Below are 15,694 nucleotides of genomic sequence, written 5' to 3' on the forward strand. Positions count from 1 at the left end.
AATTACTAATTCAGTATGAAATATTAATATAATTTTTAGATTAATGCGAAGAAATACACCTACGACCTCTACTAGACTAGAACTCTAACCACTAACAATTTTGCAATTCCCAACAGGCAAATTTATTGAGTTTAAAAATTTATAACTTTTTTTATACATACTTTTTATACCATAAACAGTTAAACTCTAAAAACATATACATATTTATTTTCAAATGTTAAATTCTGTTAAATCTTTTACAACATCACTGCTCTCAAGCTCCATTATTTCTTCATAGCTGCAAGTTTCACTTTGTTGTGATACAACTGTTTTAAGAAACTCTTTGCAAGCTAATGATTTTGCATCCCTCTTCATGCGTCTCTTCTCCCATTCCATCTCATGTTTCAGCCTAAGGTGTTTATACATGTTTGCATTCGATATAAATGTACGGGGACAGTAAGGACATGTATATAATGGCTCGCCAGTATGAGTGCTTAAATGTTCCTTTAATTCTTTAGGTCTACGGAATTTCTTATCACACATATGACATGCATGTTTGCGTTCCAAAGTGTGCGCGTATTTAATATGATTTTTATGGGCAACATAGTTAGGTGATATTTTCGAACAATGAGGACATATTTGCTCTTGTTGTACGGTATGCATCAATTTCTTGTGACGATTTAGAAAATATATATTTGTTAATTCAGCAGCACAAATATCACATTTGAATTTAACTGGCTTTACACCATTATGCTCGGCCATGTGACGATTAAACGAATATTTATCCCAAATTGTTATACCACATACATCACATACTTTGGTGTATATTTTCGAGTGTGTATGATTGATATGTTGTTTACGTAAATATTCTGTAGCAAATTTCTTAACACACATGCTACATTGGAATTTTCGCTCTTCTTCGGGAATGTGCAATAAGACATGACGTTCAAAAACAATTTTTTTTAAGAAGGATTTGTCGCATTTGTCACAATTGAACAAATTCTGTTGAGTTTCATATAATTGGTGAGTTTCCATATGTTTTGTTAAACTGTAACGGGTGGTTACAGTTTTGCCACATTTCTGGCATTTAAAGTAATCCGGATCCTTATGGACATTTAAATGATCAACCAAAACGTCTCGTCGGTAAAACTTCTTATTACAGCACATAGCATAAGCCACTGTGTTATGTTTCTCGCGAAAGTGGATCTTAAGGCTACTAAAGGAATCTAGAATGTCATTGCAAATACCACAGGCCAATACAAAACCATAGTCTGCCAGGAATTCGTCATTTTTATTCCTTGAATTGTTTTCATTCTTTACAAATTTTGCTTTCTTCTCCTTGTTAGTTATTCTGCTTTCTTTTCTACATTTAGTAACAGCCTTAGATGTAGTGTGACGTTTCCCCGTAGGTTTTTTACTTGGTACATGTTTATCATAATCTCTTAAATCTTTTAAGTCATTTTCTTCTTGTGTATTATCTGCGCTGTCATTTGATAAACAAATCTCCTCTGAAGTTGGCTCCTCAACAGTATCACGGAGGATATTTTCGCTCTTGATTTCTACAATATTTAGTTCTTCTAATTGTATACTATCTGTTTCATATACAGTTTTCTTTTTTCTTCCCCTTTTCGTATTCTTTAAATGTATTGTATTTTCTTCAAGTATTGAAGATCCATTTTCAAAATGCTGCTCCTCCACTTTAATATCTTGAATTGCCACTTGGTCAGTATCACTTTTTATTTGTAATAATAAGAATTTATCATATAATTTGTGCTCTTTCTCAACTTTTTTATAAAAATTGTGAAATACTGATAATTCCTGCCAACATTGACGACATATCCATTGTTCTGATCCATTACTAGAGGCTGGCTTTAAATACCACCACCACAGATGTTTCTCTATAACACGCTGTATATTCCACTCTTTCCATTCAATGGATTGAGTAGTTATACGAGAAAATAAATCTTCATTTGATTTACAGCAAACTATGCAATTATCCATTTTTGGGAATAGTTTTTTAGTTAATTTTTCGTAATTTTTAGTAACCTATAGGTTATGTCTATAGACATAACAATTGTAAACAAACTGATGTTAATAAGTAGGGTTGCCAGGTTGTTTTCAAACAAATTAACAGAAATTAATTTAGTAATCTTTCAAAAGCAATCGATAACTATTTTATGATAAAAATTATGAAATATAGTTTTAAAATGCTTAATTATTTTTGAAAAGAAACATTTTAAAGCTAAATTAGCAAAAAAAATTAATAGTTTCTCAAATATTTATATAATAACATAATTATTTATATTGTAAAGGAATGTTAATTAGGGTTCTATAGTTGAAACGAAAAGTCGACTTTTTTCATTTAGTTAAAAGTCGACTTTTCGACTTTTTGCATTTTATGAAAAGTCGATTTTTCGACTTTTTTCAGTTAATTAAAAGTCGACTTTTAGACTTTTCGACTATAAGTATTTTATAAATAATCGACTTTTCGACTTTTTCCGACTTTTCGACTTTTTCCGACTTTTTCGACTTTTCGACTTTTTTCGACTTTTCGACTTTTTCCGACTTTTCGACTTTTTCCGACTTTTTGATTTTATCGACTTTTTGACTATTTTTTCGAGTTTTCCCGACTATTGTAGAATTTTTGACTTTTTTCCACTTTTTTTAAGATTATCGACTATTTTTGACTTGTTTCTACAATTTTCGAGTTTTCGACTTTTTCCGACTTTTTTCGACTTATCGACTTTTTTCGACATGTCGACTTGTTTCGACTTTCAGACTTTTCGACTTTTATTAACAAAGTCGACTTTTCGACTTTTTTCACAGACCATAGTCGAGTTATTGACTTTTTTGGAACAAAATAGTCGACTTCGACTTTTTTCGACAAAAGTCGATTGTTCGATTATTCGAAAGTCGATTTATAGCACCCTAATGTTAATCCATATCGTTGCATCTACAATAAGTAAATACCATCGCTAAATTTAAATGTTAATTTTGAAATCTCTAATTGAAATCACAATAATAAATATACTATGATGGATAATTGTGTGGTTTGTTTGTCAACAAATGACGATAGATATTCCCGGATTAATTCTCAATCTATTGAGTGGCAAAAATGTAGAATCCATTGTATTATTAAAAAACATTTGTGGTGGTGGTATATGAAACAATCACCAGCCGATGGCTCATCATGGATTTGTTGTAAATGCTGGCAAGAGCTGTCTAACTTTCATGCATTTTATCTGAAGGTAAAAAACGTACACAAACAATATGATCTACTAAAGTGGCCGCAGCTTAAAGGTGGTACTAAGGATAATATTGAATATGTCGCTAACACAATGTTTTTGTATCCAGTAAAAGAAGAATTTAAGATAATTGATAACACCCTAGAAACAACACTAAAAGAAGACTTGGTGTCTTTGGACATGTTTAAGAAAAATAATCCAAATAACAATTCAGCAGTAATTAGTGAAAGTATAGAAATAAATGAACTGCCTGCATTACAATCTGTTAAAGATGAACATTTACTGGGAAATAGTGATGATGATGAAATAAGCAATAGTGTGAGTAATGATTCGTGTGGTAATAATTGGGATGTCAATATTGATAGCAATGAAACAACTACAACGAAGAAGCAAAAAGAAACAATTAAAAAACATCAACTTAAGTCTCAAAGGATTTCACACAAAATCCCTAAAAAACAACTATCTCCAACTAAGAATATCGATTCCCGGGCAAAATTAGAAATAACACGAATGAATGATGAATACTTAGCACAAAGTAAGTATAAACTTTTTTGTCATCTTTGCAATATACCCCTAAAAGATTTCCTAAAACTGAAAACCCACTATCGCCTTGAACATCAAACTCTCGGCTATGCACTGTGTTGTAATAAAAAATTTTACAATCGTGGACCACTGGCCGATCATTTGCGAGTCCATGAAAATCCAAATTATTTTAAATGTACAATTTGCCAACGTATTTTGGCGCATCGCTTGAGCTACGAAAATCATCTTGAATTTCATAAACAGGCGAACAAGACGCGTGAAAGAATCTTTCGGTGTGAGAAATGTGATAAATCATTTTTTAAAAAAGCAGTCTACGATCGTCACATACTGTCACATGTTCCCGAAGAGGATCGGAAATTTCAATGCGATGAATGTGATAAGAAATTTGCAGCCGAATATTTGGTGAACCAGCACAAAGCTTTCGCTCATCTAAATAAATACGGAAAAATATGCGATATTTGTGGTAAAACATTTCGTGAACGTTTCTCTTTCACACGCCATATGGCTGAACATAATGGTAAACCGCTTGAAAAAGTCCCATGTGATATTTGCGGAGTCGAATTGACCAGTAAATATCTATTGAATCGTCACAAGAAAAAAATGCACACAGAAGAAAATCAACAAGAGCAAAGATGTCCCTACTGTTCCAAGGTATCACCAAATATGCATGCCCATCGTCAACACGTAAACTATGCACATACCATGGAACGTAAACATGCTTGCAACATGTGCGAGAAGAAATTTAAACGTCCTCTCGAATTGAGAGAACACTTAAGTACTCATACCGGTGAGCCATTGTATACTTGTCCCCATTGTACGCGAACATTTATTTCAAGTGCAAATATGCATAAACATCGTAAAGCAGCCCATCCCAAGGAATGGCAAGAATCAAGATTAAAAAAATTAAATGATCAAAAATTGAGAGAACTAACAATTAAAGAACATTTAAATCGCAGTGCCACCACAAATGATGACGTTGCGACTGCTTTAGAATGTTCTGAAGGAAATGGTATGGTGAGATAACTAAAGGTTTGCTCTTAAGGAAATTAGTTGTGTATTGATATTGTAAAGTGTAAATATACTGGTACATACATATGTATGTACATAGCTCAATAAATTGTTAATATTTTTATTACAAATTTTTTATTATTATTTTTTTTTTTATATATAAAACGAAATATTTCCCTATTTAGACGATTTTTGCCTCAGAATTTAATATTTTAACATGTTTTTGCGGTTTAAGCTATCCCTAGCTAGCATCATAAGAAATAATCTGGTAATATTGTTAGATTGTTTACCTTTTACTCTAATATTAACAAAACATCAAAATTGTTATTATAATTTAGTTTCCGTTTAAAATATACCCATCAAATGGACAACTGCAAAATTTGTTTAGAATCTAATATCGACTCTTTTTCCCGTATAACTGCTAGGGTGATCGATTATTCGACATTTTCCAAAAACCGGTTTTCGAATAGTTCGAATAGTTGACATTTCAAAAAAACCTGTTGATATTTTTCAAATTCAGAAAAAATCGGTTAACCGGTTTTTCATTATAAATAAAAAAATATATATATTTGAAAAAAAATTAATGTTTATGTTTAAATTTGATTGATAAAACAGGCTCGAAATGATTTTTAACAGTTTAACAGATTATAACTTTAGATCTAGTCGTCTGATTTACATTATTTCTTTAATATAAAAAATTAGGAAAATAGTGGGACACTTCTGTTAAACATAAGGTACTATGTAATCCTAGCTTATTCTGCCCTGTTTAGGAAATTTTCATAGGCATTCCAACCAACACTTCCATAATATTTCAGCCGTAAATTAATTATTGTAATTGGAATATAATCTTAAGATTGATAAAATTTTATCAAACAGTTATCAATTTTACAAATAAATTTTTTTAATTAATTAGGAAAATCAAAAAAGTGCTTTAGAAAATTATATCTTAGTTCCTCGACTCGAATATTTTTAAAATTTAGACGGGCTGTATTATTATTTATTTCAAAATTTAATTTAAATAATCTTTGAATACAAAGCAAATGAAAGTATTCGAAACCGGTTTTTAAAAAGTGAAAAAACCGGGTTATTCGATATTCGAGTCGATCACCCTAATAACTGCCCAGTCCAGTGAATTGATTGGAGGGAAAATACAACGAATATTTGAGAAACATTTGTGGTGGTGGTATATGAAACAAACACCAGCTAATGATTTACCATGGATTTGTCGTCAATGTTGGAAGGAGCTGTCCAACTTCCATACATTTTATCGCAAAGTAGAAAATGCTCACAAACAATATGTTCTCCTGGGAAAAGTTTTAAATCGTGTTGAGGATGACAACGTTAATGTAGATAAGACATTGCTACCAGTTAATGAATGATTTATAGAAAATTATATCTAAAATTAGCTATAACCAGTGAGCTTTGCTACCCTCATCCTAATGGAAATAAATATTCATGTCTGTTCTGTAAATCGATTCGGTTTCAAAACCGAGATTGGTGTTGTGCAAATCGGATTTTTATTTGAACCTAAAATTCGGAAAATAATCGAATTTTAAATGCAAAAGAGTTTAGTATGCCCATAGCATTTATATTAAGTTACAATTATATTAGAAAACGCAAAAAATAATTATTTAATTTATTTGAATAAAATTAAAATCGATTTACTTTCGACTAGATTTGTGTACTCGGTTTTAATACGAGAAAAAATACGAGAATTCGTTTTTAAATGAGAAATTTACTCGGATTCGGTTTACAGAACAGACAGGATTATTGTAAATTTTCAATCAGGCGAATATACATATACATACATACCTATACGTACATATATCTGACATATCAGAAAGTTCCCTTTTATAAATTTTCATCATCATCATTTATGTATCTCTGTAACGAAAAGTCAACATTTATAGATTTTGTCCTTTTTATAGATTCAATTGCTCAGGGTTCTTCCTGTTTAATATCTTGGTTCATTATTATGAAATCTTTAAAAAGTACTAGTTAAGGATCGAAAATGTACCCATTTATAGATTTTCATTCACTCAGGAGTCTGCCAGGTTTAATATTATAGAAATTTCTAAAAGTACAAGTTGAAGAATGAAAAAGTTCCAAACTATCTCCATTTATAGATTCTCATATACTCAGGAGTGCAAAAGTATCAAAATGTACGAAAAATCATTCATACAGTTTTGTATTTACTCAGAGCTCAGAATGTTTAATTTTATAAAAAGAGTACCAAAAATAGTCCTTGTTACCGGAGTTCCAAATTACACCCATTTAGGATATGTACCAAATGTCCAAATTTTATCAAAATTGGCTCAATAAGTTTGAATAAAAAATCCTGTTTATACCCATTTTGATACTTTTTTTTCTATTGAAGTAACAGTAATTTTATTCCAAAAAATTGCAATATTGTAGTGGGGGAAGGGAGCCCGTCGTTATGTATTCATTCAATAAATAGAAACAAAATATGAAAAAAGTACCAAAATATGTAAAATGTGTAACCCTTGAACGGTCGAATATTCCAAACGTAGATAAATTAAATTCTTCAACAAGGGACTTTTATGGAATTTTGTTAATCTGGCAACTTGATTAGTTTGTTTACCTTTTGCACAATAATTAAAAACAAACAAAAAAAATCCAAAACTCTTCTTAAATTTAATTATTATTAAAAATAAATCCATCAAATGGACAATTGCGTAATTTGTTTAGAAACGAATGACGATGACATGTTTTCCCGTATTACTTCTATGTCCAGCGAATGGATTGAAGGAAAAATACAACGAATAATTGAAAAACATTTGTGGTGGTGGTATTTAAAACCTTCATCTGTGAACAAGGATTTTCTACCATGGATTTGTCGTCAATGTTGGCAGGAAATATCAACCTTTCATAGCTTTTATTGTAAAGTAGAAAAAGCGCACAGAGATTATCAAACTATTTTCATATCTCTAGGGCAAGCAAGTTCTGGAGAGAAAACTGACAATGTCGACGTTAAACAGGAGTCGGAAAATGCAGTGGAATATTCTGCCAAAGCGAGCGAAAGAATTAAAACTCGGAAACGAATTAAAACCATAGAAAATCTTGAAGATGACGATATGAATTTATTAGAAGTTAAAAGAGAATTTTACTTTAATCCTGATGATAATGATGGCCAGTTGGAGGAAGATCTAATTTGTAATAATAAAGACGTTTTATGCTTTGACGCATTAGATGTACAAAATTTTGAAGATTGTAAAGTCTTCGAAGAAAAAGTCTTGGAAGAGTTAGGAAATGATGAAGGCCATAAGCAGCTCATAAAAAAATCTAGAAAAGTAAAATCCCGAGAAAAGACCAAACGAAAAACTAAACTTGACCCTGATGCTAAAAAAACGCCAAAGAAAGTAAAACAAAATAAGACCAAGGAAGAGCTGAAAGTTAACACTACTACTGAAAATGTTAAATCTGATATTTTCACTGATAGTGAACATAAATTGGAATGTTGTATTTGTAATGTAGCTCTAGACGATTTCCGTGCAGTTAAACAGCATTATCGCAATGAACACAATACTAAGGGTTATACTATGTGTTGTGGTAAAAAGTACTTTAAAAGCTGCTTACTCATCGATCACTTAAGAGTACATAAAGATCCAAATTATTTTAAATGCACAGAATGTGCAAAAGTGTTTGCCACACGCCGAGGCCTGGAAATCCATTTAGAAATACATCAAACGCGCGAACGCAAATTTAACTGTAATGAATGTGGCAAATCGTATTTTAAGCTACACGTCTTCGAACGTCATAAATTAAGCCATGTGCCAGAGAGTGAAAGACACTATAATTGCTCGCAATGTGACAAGAAATTCGCCTCCGATTATTTACGCCGTCAACATGAAGATTTAACGCATGAAAAGAAATATGACAAAATTTGCGATATATGTGGCAAGTCATTTCGGCATCGTTTTTCATTTATACGTCACATGGAAGAACACGATGGAACGACGCCCTCTTTGGTAACCTGTGAAATATGTGGTGTTAAACTAACAAACAAATACGGTCTAAGAAGACACATGAAAATGCGCCATTTGGAAGAAAATATGCAGGAACAGATATGCCCCTATTGTTCCAGAGTTTCGCCAAATCTTAATGCTCATCGTATGCACATTAAGTACAATCACACTATGCAGCGTAAACATGCTTGTCATTTGTGTGACAAGGCATTTAGACGCCCTCTGGAGCTAAAGGAACACTTAAGTACACATACCGGCGAAGCATTATATACATGTCCACATTGTCCCCGTACCTTTATATCAAATGCTAATATGCATAAACATCGCAAAATAGCCCATCGCCAGGAATGGGAAGAGGCACGTTTGAAGAAGCTGAATGAAAAGGGTGTGAAGTGTGTGAACGTGACCAATGGTGTGGCCGAAATCCAGAATAGCCCAGAAAATTTAGTATAGATACAGGTGTATTAATTTTTTTAAATAAATTTGAGAAATCAATTTTTGAGTTATTTTCGATTGATTTCAGAAAGTGATAGACTAGATATAGACTAGACTATGGTTTATTATAGACCGATCATATTGTTGCAAAATTTTGTCCCGATATGGTATTTGTTAATAAATTAACTTACGAAAGTGGATCGATATTTTAATGTCAAATATATATATCATTTCTATTTATATATTTTTTATAGGGTCCTTCTCACGAAGGTGAGAAGGATAGAATTTTGATTAAGTCCCTCATTAACATTTTACTCTCATGTATTTTTGATTAAAGTTGTTATTTTTATTGTAAGTACAAAAAAACATTTTTTTCAACATGTTATAAACTAAAAAATTGGACTGACCATTCGGACAGAAAATAAAAATTATATTCAGGGTGGTTAACTCATAATTCTCTACGAAAGACACTACTTTCGAATTAAATTACGATGTATACTCTATTAAGAATAGGGGGCCATAAACCAAATTAAAGAAACTTAAAAAATAATACTTATATATTTTACATTAAAAAAAGTTAAGATTCAATAAAATAATGCTTACTTCAAACCCACTCAAACAGCCATTTCCATTTCAATTTTTGGATAAGGTTTATAGCCGACAATTTCAAAATCTTCAAATTTGAAATCCTCTATATCCTTAACTTCACGTTTTATGAGCAATTTAGGGAAAGGACGAGGTTTACGTTTTAGTTGTTCCTTCAAAGGCTCAATATGATTCTTATAAACATGGGTATCACCAGTGGTATGAATAAAATCTCCTGGTTTCAAACCGGTAATATGAGCAATCATATATGTTAGTAAAGCATATGAAGCTATATTAAATGGCACTCCAAGACCCATGTCAGCACTGCGTTGATACAACTGACATGATAGTTCACCATTGGCCACATAGAATTGTGCCAAACAATGACAGGGCGGCAAAGCCATTTGTGGTATATCAAGAGGATTCCAGGCTGACATTATAATACGTCGATCATTTGGATTAGTACGTATAGTATTGATGACCTCCTTTAACTGATCCACACCCTCATTGGAGTAATCATCGTGGCAAGTGCGATATTTGGCACCAAAATGACGCCATTGGAAACCATACACAGGACCCAAATCACCCTCTTCGCGATCGGTAAAACCTAATTTATCCAAGAATTTACGATCGCTATTACCATCCCAAATATGTATGTTCTTCTCTTGCAATATTTTGGCATCGGTGCAACCATGTACAAACCACAAAAGTTCTTCAGCCACCGCACGCCAAAATACTCGCTTGGTGGTTAACAAAGGAAAAGAGTTGCGCATATCGAAACGCATTTGGGCACCAAAAATGGATACAGTACCCACTCCAGTGCGATCGCCACGATCAACACCTAGAGGAAATCAATTAAAAATTAATAAAATATGTAGCATTTCCTGGAACTCAAAACAAACCTTTTTCAATAATTTGAGCTATCAAATCCAAATATTGTTGCTCGCCTTTATTTTCATCCTCCTCCTTAATATCATTATTTCCATTCGCTTTTGCTACATCTTTTAAATTTCCATTTTCTTTCAATAGCGAGTTTTCTGCAACTTGAGACATATTTTATTCTGGGTGTTGTACCTTTAGATTATGTACTTTACAATTTGTTTAGCGAAATGCAAAATGCTTATTTTGCAAATTATTTTTCCCGCCAAATTTTGTATACTATTGAACGACGTATGAATGAATTTAATGTGTAAATGTCAAACACTTGAACTTTTTTGAAAGGTTGTATAAAAAGCGTATTTTGTATAATTTAAAGTAGTCACAGTTGTTTTTAAATGAAATGAGGAAGCTGAGAGCTAAAAAACCAAAAAAAGACAATTCTAAATGGCCTCATTTTTTTATAAACATTTTTTTCATATAAACATAGCGTAATTGGATCCTATTATGGCTAATTTTTAACATAATTGAATAAATAAATTAAAGTTTAATATCTCAAGAACTGCTTAATCGATTTTAAAAATGTAGTTATTTTCAAATAATACCTATATAAAATGTAGAAATTAAATAAATATTACAGAAAGTATGTATGTAAGTATATAATAATGTTAATCTGTGATTAGAACTCCTAGAATGTATTATTTTCTGTGACAATATTGTTTGAAGTTACCATACTTTCTTACGATAAAATAAAATTAATTTTATACTGGCAACCTGGTTAAAATATCAATTCCAAGTGTTTCTGTAACAGATAATCATTATTTTTGTTTTGATTACGTTATTCGTTTTATAAATTGCACTTGAAAATTTTACCAACAAAAAACTAGTGCAAATTATTTCTTGTTTTTATTTAAATTAAAAAAATATATAAAAACATAATATATTTATAATAAAAATATAAAAAAAGCAGATAAATTTTGTTTACAAAGAATGATAGAAAAAAAGAATACTGAAAAATAAACTGATAGAAAAGAAATACGAAAATATTGTCTTCAAACAAAAGTTAAAGAAAAAATCGATAAGAAATTCATATTGAGTAAATAATACTACAGAAAAATGGGTGCTGAACATTCCCAACAAAGAGCCGAGGCAGATGGACGAGAAATATTTGATTCAAGCCTTGGTCCACAAGGCAATCATATAAATTCCGCAAGCTCTAGCCATAGATCTGCTGCTACAGCTACTGGAGCCATAAAAAAACGTACTATGCTTAGACAGTCAACAGCTCCTAACAGTAGTACAAATACAACAACAAATAAATTAAAACACAGCAATGATCCAATGCCATCGCCCACTACCTCAGAAATGAGTAGGCCCTCATCACCTCCCTTGAGCGTATGTTCGGATTTGCCCTATGTTTCCTATACCACTGATCGGCCCATAGGTGACTCACCCAAAATAAGAGGGAAATCGGCGAATAGTTTAACTGGTTCATCAACACAGCGTAATTCTCTAGTCTTAAGGCGTCCTCAAACAGCAGCAAAACCCAAAAGACCCCAATCTACAGTGGGTAGTCATAGTATAGTCATAGTTAAGCCAGGCATTAAAGATGCCAATGAGGAAATCGAAAGTGAATTGCAACAACTACAAAGTATACCACAATTTTTACCCGTTCTAAGGGATTCTGTCTATTCGGCCACATTTACCAAAGACGCTGAATGTTTGGAACGTTTACAAATACAGCCGCATTTGCTAAATATTTGCAATCGCATGCAAACACATTTAAATATGTGTGCTACACAAGTGGCCCAGGAACAATCACATCTGGTGGAACGCACCAAGGTCGTAAGCAATTCTATAACAACACTATTTGCTTCATTTGTTGATATGCAAAAGTCATATGCTGCCTATGCGGAGCAATTTAATAAAGTGCGCTTGATATCCCAGCAACTGAGTCGTTGCAATTCTCTACTTAACGATAATCTAGCCAGTCTGGAGGCAATTAATAATTTTCTAGATGTCGAAGATCGTTTGGAACCATTTGTTTGGCGTACTGATGATAATAAATTGCGTGGTGAAGCTGAAGGTGCAGCAGCAGCTGCTGCTGGTTCAATGCGTTTAAGAAGATTGTAGTTGAAGAGAATAAATTCGCATGGAATTTCTAATTAAAGTTTTTAGTAATTTTAAGTTTTTGTAAATTATTGTTTAAATTATTATTTATTTAAAAATCTTCCACCACTCTCTCTAAATTAATTGTTAAAAACAAAGTAATACAAATATAAACTATATATACTTTATCAAACTAAATAAATTCATTTCGGGAATATTTTTTTAGTTCTATAAAAAAGATATTCTTTCTATAAGAATTTTTTTTCGAAAATTTATAAGAAAGTGAATTTTTTGAAATATGCATAAAAAAAACATTTTTTTTTTTAATTTTCTTTAAAAAATAGTAATTTTATATAAAAAGAATTTTTCGAAAATTGTCTATAAAATTCAGATTTTTTCGAAAAATTTCAAATGGAAGATATTGTAAAAAAAAATTATCAAATATTTTTTATAAAACTAAATTTTGTTTAAAATCTTTATAAAAAGAAAATTTGTCGAAAATTTTCTATAAAAAGGAAATTTGTCGAAAATATTCTATGAAAAGAAAATTTGTCAAAAATATTCTATAAAAACTAAATACATTGAACTATTTCTATTAGAAGAATATTAATCAAAAAATAAAATTTTGGGGTAAAGAAAAATATAAAGAATTTACTTTAGTTTGTACGATTATACTTTATTATAAAATCTATAATTTTTACGATTTTTTGTTATAAGATTATAATGCAAGTTATTACATTGGACTAGTCACAACAATTAAAAATACACAATATTTTATCCATTTTTACGTCCAGTCTAAAAATACCACTTAGTCACTAAAAAAGTGCCTGTAAACGCTTTTTATCCTCTAGATCACGTTCATGTTGTATCCTATCGATGGCTTTTAATTCTTTATGAACTGTTGTTTGTAGCGAAGAATCTAACTTAGCAGCTCTTAGGAAATCATCACGAGCTTCTTGAGGATTCCAAGCACCAACGTGAGCTTTGGCTCTACGAAATAATGCCTTAACATTATCGGGATCTAATTGTAAAACATCGTTGCAATGTTCGATGACGGCATAATAGTCTTGTGCTAAAAGACGACACTGAGCATAGTTTAGTAAAACAGGAACTTTAAGTTTAGCCAAATCGTTCCACTCTACATCATGGGGTTTTTCTCTGAAAAAATAATTATTTTTTGTAGAGGTAGATAAATGTGATTTAATTTGAATATTTGTTTAACTTACTTCAACATTAATTGTTCTAATAAACCCACTGCGGTACGATAACACTCTTCTGCTTGGGTAAATTGTTTTTGTTTATAGAATTCATTACCCTCATCTTTAAGTTTGAGAGAGGTTTTTAGCTTTTCTTCATCGCTCATTTGCCAAGTATCCTTTTTATAGTCTTCTGGTTTCTCTATACTAAATAAATCGATAATAAATTCCAAATCACAAGGACTTGAGAGTAAATCATCTAGATCTTTATAACCCAAGCCTTCATTTTGTAAAGTCATGCCACAGCAGTGACGGCGCTCTTCCACTTTTTTGCCTACATCTCTTAAGGTTTTGGCAATAAAAGGATATTGAGAAACTAACTGCAATGATAGACAATTATTAAAATATCTTTCAAAATTTCCTTTTCGACACTTGTTTCCTCTACCTTTTTGTTCACCGTAAACTTTGCCACCTCATTTAAGGCCATTTTTTGTACTATAACTTCCCATACTTCTAATTTGAACTTTTTGCCTAATACCAATTCCATGGGACGGCCCAGCTTACGGCTATCATCCAATACTGTGCCATCTAACTTCCTGGTTTGAAAATGAAATTTGACCTTTAAGCATACAACAAAAAGTCCTTGAATTATTGATTTTTTCATGTCGTATATCCAAAACTACTACTTACCCTGGTACCTTCTTTAAGGGGCATAAACTCTTTGCCAGGAGAAATTATTTTCTTTTGTATTAAAGCATTTTCTATGTTTGTATCCATATTAGTTGATAAATGGTTTAAAATAACTTAAATATTTATAACAGAACACAAAAATAAAATAATCTCCAGGATTTTGCACTTTACCAAAAAAAAAACCCTTTAATCAAACAGCTGTTTAATTTTTTCTGTTTACTATACAAATATAAACAATCCGGAAGTTAGCTGTAGTTGCAGTGTGTACAAAATGAAATGGAAACAAAAGAGCAGAGAAATTATAACGGTATCTCAATTAGTTGAATGTGTGGCGTCGGTTTGTTAAAATGTTGTTTTCGTGTGCTTAAGGAATTGCGTTTAAAAGTGTTTAAGTTTAATAATTAGTAAAGTTTTTGTTAAATAAATTATATATTAGTGTTAAATAAACAAAAGTAAGTAAAAGTTTGTTATGAATATAATATAAATGGGAAGAAAATACTTGTTGAATATTTCTTCACTAAAAAATCAAGTAGATGTTGTTTGCGTTGCCAGATTATATTATTTTTTAAATGTTGCCAAATTGTTGAAAAAAAGCAAAATCGTCAGAATAAACGTAACAGGATTTTCAAGTCGTTACTTTTGTGTTATAAACAGTGGGATTTAAAAAATTTTATATTTATTAAAAATTTACCTATTTATATAATATAAATATTCTAATTAATATGTACTTGTTGTAACAGTTCGACTTTGGCCGATAGTTCTTTCCTGGCGAACAAATTTCGGTTGATACAAATGTCGCTGACAAGTTGACAATCTTTGGGCGGGTAAGACTCAGGTTGTTCCGGAGCTAAGATCCAATTGTCGTAAATTACAAACAAGTTAGACTGCAATATTCGGCTATGCCGAATCTTAAATACCCTTTACATATTAAAACTAAAATTACGCTTTAATTAAGAAATTATATAAAATCTGTGTTCACTTACATATATTTTTCATCAAAAACCGGGTTTTTTAAAAAACCTAAAATCGGCAGTAGATCTTT

General features: G+C 31.2%; 6 protein-coding genes across 6 annotated transcripts; 3 read left to right on the top strand and 3 right to left on the bottom strand.

The window, feature by feature from the left end:
- Positions 1-98: 98 nt before the first annotated feature.
- LOC119609762 (transcription factor grauzone-like) lies at positions 99-2,074 on the bottom strand. Its single transcript, XM_037964668.1, has one exon. The coding sequence runs from the start codon at positions 1,978-1,980 to the stop codon at positions 211-213; it is 1,770 nt and encodes a 589-aa protein (XP_037820596.1). The 5' UTR covers positions 1,981-2,074; the 3' UTR covers positions 99-210.
- Positions 2,075-2,970: 896 nt separating this feature from the next.
- LOC119609761 (transcription factor grauzone-like) lies at positions 2,971-4,900 on the top strand. The gene has a single exon (XM_037964667.1). It carries the CDS (start codon positions 3,012-3,014, stop codon positions 4,788-4,790), a length of 1,779 nt encoding a protein of 592 aa, XP_037820595.1. The 5' UTR covers positions 2,971-3,011; the 3' UTR covers positions 4,791-4,900.
- A 2,473-nt stretch (positions 4,901-7,373) lies between these two features.
- LOC119609763 (transcription factor grauzone-like) lies at positions 7,374-9,513 on the top strand. The gene has a single exon (XM_037964669.1). The coding sequence runs from the start codon at positions 7,460-7,462 to the stop codon at positions 9,212-9,214; it is 1,755 nt and encodes a 584-aa protein (XP_037820597.1). The 5' UTR covers positions 7,374-7,459; the 3' UTR covers positions 9,215-9,513.
- Positions 9,514-9,537: 24 nt separating this feature from the next.
- Positions 9,538-10,977, bottom strand: LOC119609764 (thymidylate synthase). The gene is made up of 2 exons (XM_037964670.1): positions 10,684-10,977; positions 9,538-10,622 (listed from the first exon to the last, which is right to left on the bottom strand). The coding sequence occupies exons 1-2, from the start codon at positions 10,832-10,834 to the stop codon at positions 9,811-9,813; spliced, it is 963 nt and encodes a 320-aa protein (XP_037820598.1). The 5' UTR covers positions 10,835-10,977; the 3' UTR covers positions 9,538-9,810.
- A 526-nt stretch (positions 10,978-11,503) lies between these two features.
- Positions 11,504-12,935, top strand: LOC119609771 (BLOC-1-related complex subunit 5). Its single transcript, XM_037964681.1, has one exon. The coding sequence runs from the start codon at positions 11,774-11,776 to the stop codon at positions 12,788-12,790; it is 1,017 nt and encodes a 338-aa protein (XP_037820609.1). The 5' UTR covers positions 11,504-11,773; the 3' UTR covers positions 12,791-12,935.
- A 486-nt stretch (positions 12,936-13,421) lies between these two features.
- LOC119609770 (AH receptor-interacting protein) lies at positions 13,422-14,943 on the bottom strand. The gene is made up of 4 exons (XM_037964680.1): positions 14,653-14,943; positions 14,408-14,581; positions 13,993-14,342; positions 13,422-13,924 (listed from the first exon to the last, which is right to left on the bottom strand). Exons 1-4 carry the CDS (start codon positions 14,737-14,739, stop codon positions 13,582-13,584), a joined length of 954 nt encoding a protein of 317 aa, XP_037820608.1. The 5' UTR covers positions 14,740-14,943; the 3' UTR covers positions 13,422-13,581.
- Between the last annotated feature and the right edge of the window lie 751 nt (positions 14,944-15,694).

The sequence above is a fragment of the Lucilia sericata genome, unplaced genomic scaffold, assembly GCF_015586225.1.
Source record: "Lucilia sericata isolate MDLA Ls3-8-SP2 unplaced genomic scaffold, ASM1558622v1 Contig001058F_arrow, whole genome shotgun sequence".
In the NCBI taxonomy this organism is placed as follows: domain Eukaryota; kingdom Metazoa; phylum Arthropoda; class Insecta; order Diptera; family Calliphoridae; genus Lucilia; species Lucilia sericata.